Source organism: Palaemon carinicauda, chromosome 4, assembly GCF_036898095.1.
Source record: "Palaemon carinicauda isolate YSFRI2023 chromosome 4, ASM3689809v2, whole genome shotgun sequence".
In the NCBI taxonomy this organism is placed as follows: Eukaryota; Metazoa; Arthropoda; class Malacostraca; order Decapoda; family Palaemonidae; genus Palaemon; species Palaemon carinicauda.
The window spans coordinates 179,232,747-179,241,633 of NC_090728.1; the positions used below are offsets into that span (position 1 = coordinate 179,232,747).

An 8,887-nucleotide genomic window follows, 5' to 3' on the forward strand; every position below is an offset into this window, starting at 1 on the left:
CCATTCCTCCTATAAAACCTAAATGTAAGACGAAGGACACAACTTTTGCTCAGGAGCCCCGGCTCACACTTGAACCGATGTGTTATCAGGTTGTCGCGGTGGTGGTTGTGTGTGTGTGTATAAGGTCACAAGTAGTGATTTACCCTTATTCATTGGACTTGTCGTAATTTTGTTAAAGTGCCATTAACTTATAATCCCCATGATTTTGAAACTTATGAAATGAGTTCACGTCATCAGGGACTGCTTAGTAGATGAAATGACTTAGAGTGTAGTCCTATTGTTTGATATGACTCTAGTAATATTGAACATCTATTATACTAATTAATAGTTTATTGGGGAAGCCGCAAAGGTAGCGGTGGTGTTTGTTACGAAAAGACATTTGTAGCGGCTTTTTAGTCACTAACAAATTAAGTATACAGTGCACTTTACCCATAATTTTTTTCACCACAGCTTTTTTCCCTTTTTGGTCCTTCGAGCCAGATAATGTAAGGATCAACATAAGAATACTAGTTATCGATGTTTTAAGTACTCAGAATACTGAACACATTATTTCAGACATTTTTTTTTAACTTGGAATAAGATCAATCTAAATCAGTATTGTTTAATTGTTGAATTGTTAAATTTTTTGACCTTATACGAAGAATTTTACGCAGGCACATTATTTTTTGAGTAACCACACACCAACACGACATCCCAAAGTAATAGTACGTCAATCAGGTGAGTGTCATTCTCATTTCTTTGAAGTAGATGTGGTTCATGGTTCACAAGCAATGTATTGAGATGTAACGATACAATATATAGAGGTTTGTGTCTAAAAAGGTTTATTATTTGTGCGTACAAAAAAAAAAGATTTTTTCTTCCTTTATTTGAATACCACTCTGTGCCGCCTCCCCAAAATACCTCAATCCGTTATTATTTTTTTTTTTTACAGGTATTGACAGCAGCCGCCTACACTCAATAGGGAGGGGAATTTAGACTATTCAGAGTACTGTATATATATAGGAAAGATGAAGTTGCCAAAAGGATAATTACTCAAGACTGGAATTGTAAATATTTCTGCCCTGCTACATAGTAACTTGATTCGAAATTTGGAGCCAATGAAACTAGATTAGTCTTATCACTGACCTAGGTGGTAATATATTGACACAGAGTGTTTATGGACAGCTTTCATGCCAAATCTGTGAACTTACCTTGGAACCCTTGTTGCAGAGTCACTTTCCAAACTTGTAATTGACAATGTTTTCTGAAATTGACCAATGACCCAGGTAGAATTTTAGAGAAATATTTTAAAGGGTGTCTTAAACACTAATGGTTCACAGGAGTTATTGAAATGGCATATCTGGTCGTAGGCCCAGGAAGTGAATTCAGATGTTAGGAGGAGAGTGACTGTGATCGAGTTTAGTCTGAATTGTTCCAGAATTACTAAAACCCCTTCCAAGAATGAGAGATGTAAACACTATTGTTGTTGGTCAGAAAAGTTTCGATGACAACGAAACATTATCACAGTGCAGGTTTACAAATGGAAATTTTCTAGACATTGCTATCATAAGCCCACAGAGACCTGCACAGCATCGTATGCGGCCATACTGTTCAGAATTTAAGAATTTTTAAATAACCTTGCAGCCTAATGGTAGACGATATTGATAAGGACAGTATTGATTTAGGGAAAATTATTGCAGTACAGTATTTTCACAGTGTTATATTTTCTGTTAGTTGGTTGATTAGAGTTGTTGTGGAGATAATTGGATCATCCAGGCAATACACACGGTTGCGTGTATCATATACTAAAACATGTAGATGTTAGTAGTATAGCGTTAGGAAATTATCTGGAATGATTTAGATGTTTTTTTGTTTCATTTACAAATAAATATTTTTCCTTGTTTTTATAAAGACAGAATTTCATTCCAGAACCTTTCCCCATGGTGTCCCTTTCTCAGCCACTGTTTTTTTAGTATTGTTTTTTCATTGTCTTTTTTTCTTTCACCTAATGTTCTAATTTTACTTATATCCAGCAAGATTAAGGCGGAGGGAAGATAAAAAGGAGCTAAGGTTCTAGCTGGGTCCGCTTACCCAGTATAAATCAAGGGGTGGTGCCCAGAGCTTCATTCTCTTGACCTGTTACCTAGTTTTTTGGGTATTCCACCGCTTTATATTTTTAATGTAGTGAACGTTGGGGTGTGGTCGGCATTCGGACACTAGGCAGTTTGGGTGCTACCTCTGGCCGCAGTCCGCAAACCACTACAACGAGACGACGAGTAGTTCTTTAATGACTTTTGTAGAACATAGTTGTTGTCAGTAGTGTTTTTCTTTTGTGCATTTATATTTTAAGCAGCATTCACTACTTCAATGTATTGAAGAGTGAGTTTTTGACAGAAGTGTTTTACTTGTGTATTTGTGTTTAAGCAGTGTTGTCTACTTTAATGTTTTGATGAGTAAGTTGTTACTGTTTTAAGTAGTGTTATCTACTTCGACAAGTAAGTTGTTGATAGAAGTGTTTTACTTCTGTTTTAACCAGTGTTGTCTACTTTGATGTTTTGAAGATTTATCTTGTCATTATTGACATTATTATTGCTTTTTCAAGTGATTTTGACTTCAGTATTTTGTCACCAAGTCTACTGAAGATCAAAGTAATGAGTCAATTCTGTTTGAGGTTGCTCTACATCATATCAAAAATTTACTAGAGGAAATACCAGGTATGGGCGATCGCCTCTCCATCATATTGAATCGCAACAGAAAGCCCGGCCGTACCATTCCGCCACCTAATCTTCCTCAAATTACAATACCCACTTATGATGGTAAAATAGAATAATGGACTCCGTTTTGGAGCATGTTCAAAGCATCTGTTCATGAGAGGGATGATGTGAACGATATTATCAAGTTTACTATGTTGATTAGTTATCTTAGAGGTAATGCATGTGAAGCCATTGAAGGTATATCTTTAACAGCGGATAATTACGACGTGGCAATCAAGACACTAGAAGATCGCTTTTCCATTGACGGTTTAGTAGAACAAAACTTAAGACGGTAATTATCTAATTACCCACATCCTAAGCATGATGCAGAACAATCAAAGGATTTCCTTACGAAATGGAATGATATCACCGGACAGTTAGAAACTTTAACGGGTCAACCTACTGCCGATCCTCTTGAAGGGGAAATTATCCTCAAATGCTTGTTCGATGAAACCTTGATATTGTTACAAGAAAGGTATAATACTCCTATACTTAGTTTATGTCAATTGAAGGAGGGCATTGTGAGATTAAGTCAAGTTTCACGTCCTAATAGAACGGATGACAATACATCATCACAATCAAACATCGTTAAGGGAACCCCCCACCACAAAAAAGGGTTCAAAAAACGAACGTCGGGCTCATTTGCCTAATGGTGCTTTCAGAACTAATATTCAAGCCACTCCTAGGAAACACAGTTTGTTTTGTTGCTTTTGTCAAGGTGACCACAGTGGCAAAGTCTGTACAAAATATGCTACTTTAGAGTCTAGAAGAGCACATATTTACGAATTACAATTGTGCTTTGGTTGTTTAAGAAAGGGTCATTGTTCATTCGAATGTACCAGTAAGACCAATTGTTTCAACTGTAACGGTAAACATCATGCATTCTTATGTGTCAGGTTAATGCGTAATCCTTATAGTGTTAACATAAATTTGTCTTGATAGCAATCTAGCACTGGATCAGATCTTAGTAGAGTGGATAATAACCCTGTAGTAACGGTTCAATCGCAACCTAGTTCAAATACTACTCAGCAAGCAGCTACCGCTAGTAATCAGAGTAATTCTCAGAATAATGTTAACAGTAATCGAATAGCTGTTAAAAGTGTTGTATCTCTCTGACCAACAGCATTGCCAACGGCCACCCTTCATTTGACTAATCAAGGGAATCAGATTTCAGTTCGAGCTCTCTTAGACAGCGGATCCCAAAGAACATTTATTAATACAGAAGTTTTTGAGAAATTGAACTTAGTACCAATAAAAAGAGTGGGATTAACATTAATTACATTCGGAGATAGAGTTGAAACTAATTTTTATGATGTAGTACGGGTAAAGGTTAAAGCTGGTACTAAACGTATTAAGTTGAATGCTGTTGTTTGTGATCATGTCAACACTTCCATACACACTCCTGGATTACGTAACGTATATCTGCGATTACAACAACAAGGCGTTAAGCTAGCAGATAGATATATTGAATCAGATACCCTAAGTGACATAGGTTTGATTATATGCATTTGTCTATTATCATGATAAATATGAGGATGTAGGTTTAATTAGTAGCACTGCTGGTGCTGTTATCTTTGGTCCTATACCAAAATGGGCATGTAATGTAGTCAGTGATGAAACAAATATGAGATCTTTAATAGGTACACAGACCATAGTTTGTTCAAGAATCTCTGCTCCTGTAAATCCCCTTAATGATGATGCTATTTGTAGATTATGGTCATTAGATACGACTGGCATCGGTGACAATGCACAATCTTATAATGATCAAGCAACAATCAAACATTTCAGTGAAACTATTGTGAAGGTTGGTAACAAATATACTGTTGATTTACCATTTAGGAATAATGGTAGACCCCCTACTGGTTATAGGAAGGCATTGGGTCAATTGTATTCAATTAGGAAAACCCTTCAGTCTAAACCAGAAATGTTTGATCAATACCAGTCTGTTTTAGATGAGTATGTCAAGCTAGGATTTATTGAGGAAATAGAAGTAGAGGATAACTCTTTTCATCCGATTGATGGCATTAACCATTATTTACCTCAACATCCAGTATTTAAAGAATCTGCTACGACTCCAATTAGCATAGTTTTTAATGCTAGTAGTAGGGAGTCACAACAAGCCAAGTCCCTCAATGAGTTTTTGAACGTGGGACGAATAAATATGCTGTAGTACCAGACATAAGTAAGGCTTTCCTTAGAATAGGAATTAATGAAAGTCACATAGGTTTTACGAGATTTTTATGGTTTGCTGATCGAGATTTCAAGAATGTTAAGAATTTTAGATTTAAGGTTTTGTAGTTTGGAGCTACTTGCTCGCCCCTTTTGCTTAATCAAACTATACAATATCATTTGCAGAATCACTCAGATCCCATCGCAAGGTCAGTAATTAAGTCCTTTTATGTGAATAACTTCATGAAAACTTATGAGAATTGTGAAGATTTACAACTCGAGAGTAGTAACATGCCCTTGGGAGAATGGGCTAGTAATTTGAGTTCATTTAATGATAGACATCACCTGATAATGTCGACTTGAATGTAGTAAAACTACATGGTCTCCTGTGGGATACCAATGATGATTCCTTTGACTAAGAGACAGGTTGTCTCCCTCCTTTCAACCATCTTTGATCCTTTAGGAATGCTAAACCCCGTAACAATCAAGGGAAAACTATTTGTAAAGAAATTATGGGAACTGTACCAACCGTGTGTCACACAATTGTACATAATTATTTTGTATATATTATGCTTGTATCTGCGCTCTTCCCTCGCACTAAAAAGAACCTGAATGATCATGTCTCCGGTTTTGCTCTGTAACATTGTCTGTCTCTCGAACAGGTTATGTCCTGTTGCCTTGAGGTTTTGTATATAAAGGAGAGTGTTTCTTAATAAATAACTCAGTTGATTGCATCCTGCCTTTGAGTTCACAACCCTCTATCGGCCCGTCACATTGGTGATCCCGGAAGTCGACTCGCTCCCACCGCCTTCCACCCCCACCCCCTCGCCCCTTCATCGTTGGTACTATGACGGACTCTACGGCAGTTGGTGCTGCGGCCGCTCCATTCAAACTTTCATCGTTTGCCAGCGGAGAGGCGTTTGCTTGGTTTCAGCGCGCAGAAGTCCAGTTTCGTATCAGGGGCGTGACTCGCTCAACCACCGAAGCGGATTATGCTCTCGCGGCGATACCCGAGGACACCTTCCCAGAAATATCCGACTGGCTTTGTGAGCAAGGAGACACCCCAATAGCGTATGACGCCCTCAAAACATACCTTTTGCAGCAGTACTCGCCGTCGCCAGCCGCCCGTATAGCAAAGCTTTTTCAGCTCTCGCAACAACCGTTGGGGGACCAAAGGGCTTCGCTTGCCCTCAGGGAAATGACCAGTATCGCTCGCCTTCAACCTGCCGCAGACGGCTCTCCTCGTGAGGTGAACCTACTTCGTGCCCTTTGGATACGCCGTTTACCCGAACCTGTACGCGCTGCCATACCCGATGTCGATAGTTTACCCCTACAGGACTTGATGACCAAAGCCGACGCCCTTATGGACAGCCACTTCAAGACCTCCATCAACGCCTCCACCCCTGACCACGAGGATGCCTATTCAACGTCAACCGAAGCTGACATAATGCCGTAGGACATACACGCCTAACCCGTGACGTGCCGAAGCGGCGACAAAGCCGCCCACCACCCACCAATCGCTCGCGCCCCAACGAACCACTTCTACAGCCACTTACTACCTCCCATCCGCCGCAGTTTTGCTACTACCACTTCAGATTCGGGGCAACCGCGAAGAAATGTGCCAAGGATTGTCAGTGGCCAAAAAACGTGTAAGTAGGCCATCGCTTGTGGCGGTGGCCTCCCATGTTTCTAATCTTTTCTTTTTACAGGATGCAGGAACAGGCGTGCGATTTTTGGTAGACACGGGTTCTTGTCGTTCTCTTTTGCCAAGGAAACTCTTGAAGGCACGACCTAGTCTGTCTACATCTGCCGACGTCCGATTGGTAGCCGCCAACGGATCTGCGATACCCACCTACGGTTACGAGAACCTTACATTATCGTTCGGAAACGGTAAATTCAATTGGAAGTTTCTCGTTGCTGACGTCACAATGCCAATCCTCGGTGCGGATTTCCTCTCTCATTTCCATCTTCTGGTCGATGTCGCCCACCGACGATTGGTCAACGCAGACTCGTACTTGTCGACACCTCTTCAACCCGCCCCCTCTAACCTCGCTCTCCACATCAGCGCACCCACGGATGCCTACGCCCACCTCCTCACGTCGTACCCAGAAGTTTTCCGTCCAGAACTTCGCCAAACGCCCACGGTTCCTGCCAAGCACGGTATTTATCATCATATCAAGATGACGGGACCCCCAGTCTTCGCGAAATTCAGACGTCTGGCACCGGAACGATTGGCAGCCGCCAAACAGACGTTCGCCGAAATGGAGGAAATGGGCCTTTGCCAAAAGGCCTCCAGCCCATGGTCGTCACCCTTACACATTGTTCTGAAGAAAGACGGCTCCCTCCGTCCGTGCGGGGATTACAGGCGCCTGAACATGCAAACAGAACCGGATCACTACCCCCTCCCAAACATTGCCGACGTGACCTCCTACCTGCACAAAGCGAAGGTTTTCTCTACGCTCGACCTCCTGAAGGGGTATTATCAGGTGCCTATGAACCCAGAAGACATCCCCAAGACCGCCATCACCACTCCGTTTGGTACATACACCTTCAATTACTCCTGTTTTGGCCTTCGTAATGCTGGGGCAACGTTTCAATGTCTCATGGATGGCATCTTAGGGGACCTCCCTTTCTATGTATGTTATGTGGACGACATACTTGTGTTCTCCTCCTCAAAAGAGGAACACCTCCGTCACCTGCGCATCGTGCTCGACTGCCTGCAACAAAACGGCCTTTTAGTCCGGTACGACAAGTGTACCTTTGGCGCCAACGAAGTATCGTTCTTAGGGCACCGTATCACTCCTGAAGGAGTCCATCCCCTCCCTGAGAAGGTAGCAGCCGTTCAGAACTTCCCCGCGCCCTCGACCGTCAAAGCTCTGCAGGAATTCTTGGGCATGATCAACTATTATCACCGTTTTCTGCCAGCCATTGCCGCCACTCTTGCTCCCCTCTACGCCTACCTCAAGGGCAAGCCAAAGGACCTGAAGTGGGGTCCCCTTCTGCAATGCAAAGAAGGCCCTATCAACTGCTGCGGCTCTCACTTTTCCTATTCCACACGCCCCTCTCCTTCTCTCCACCGATGCCAGCTACGTTGCTATTGGTGCAGTACTCGAGCAGGTGGACAAAGGCTCGCCCCGCCCATTGGCCTTCTTCAGCAGAAAACTGTCCAAGGCAGAATCGGGTTATTCTACCTTCGATCGAGAATTGCTGGCGGTGCACTTGGCTGTCCGTCACTTTCGCCATTTCTTAGAAGGTACGCCCTTCGTCATTCGCACAGACCACATGCCTCTGGTGCACGCCTTCACTCGACAGGCTGACGCCTGGTCCGCCCGTCAACGCCGACATCTCTCCGCCGTGGCTGAATACAATTGCACCCTCCAATACGTCCCTGGGAAAATGAATCCCGTTGCCGATGCCCTGTCAAGAAACACGTTGGCTGCCGTTCAACTGGGATTGGATTACAACGCCCTGGCTGAAGCCCAACGACAGGATCCAGAGTATCAAGCTTATAGGACATCCTGCACGTCCCTCCATTGGGAAGACTTTCCCCTCGAAGACTCCAACACCACCCTCCTCTGTGACGTCAGTACTGGTAGACCGCGACCTTGGATTCCTGCTCCCATGCGCCGACAGGTGTTTGATTTCATTCACGGCCTTTCACATCCCTCGTGCCGTTCTACTGCACAGCTGCTAAAGGCAAAGTTCATTTGGCACGGCATTTCTAAGGATGCTAAGGATTGGGTCCGCGCCTGTACTTCTTGCCAAACTTCCAAAGTACATCGACACACGGATTCAGGAGTGGGCACTTTTCCTCAACCTCAGCGTCGTTTCGCACACATTCACGTCGACGTTGTAGGCCCCCTACCCACATCACAAGGACAGCGTTACCTGTTTACCGTCATCGACCGCTCCACTCGTTGGCCTGAAGCCATTCCCATGGAAACTGCAACGTCCGCCTCATGTACATCTGCCTTATTCTCTGGATG

At 43.0% G+C, this 8,887-nt stretch overlaps 1 protein-coding gene across 1 annotated transcript; it reads left to right on the forward strand.

Moving 5' to 3' along the window:
- Positions 1 to 2,827: 2,827 nt before the first annotated feature.
- Positions 2,828 to 4,902, forward strand: LOC137639772 (uncharacterized). Its single transcript, XM_068372016.1, has 3 exons — positions 2,828 to 3,024; positions 4,025 to 4,224; positions 4,274 to 4,902. Exons 1-3 carry the CDS (start codon positions 2,828 to 2,830, stop codon positions 4,900 to 4,902), a joined length of 1,026 nt encoding a protein of 341 aa, XP_068228117.1.
- Positions 4,903 to 8,887: the final 3,985 nt, after the last annotated feature.

Coding starts and splice junctions, on each gene's coding strand:
- LOC137639772 (XM_068372016.1), top strand. CDS start 2,828: ATGTTCAAAGCATCTGTTCATGAGAGGGATGATGTGAACGATATTATC. Junction 3,025..4,024: donor GTAGAACAAAACTTAAGACG/GTAATTATCTAA, acceptor ATTCGGAGATAG/AGTTGAAACTAATTTTTATG. Junction 4,225..4,273: donor AGATACCCTAAGTGACATAG/GTTTGATTATAT, acceptor ATGAGGATGTAG/GTTTAATTAGTAGCACTGCT.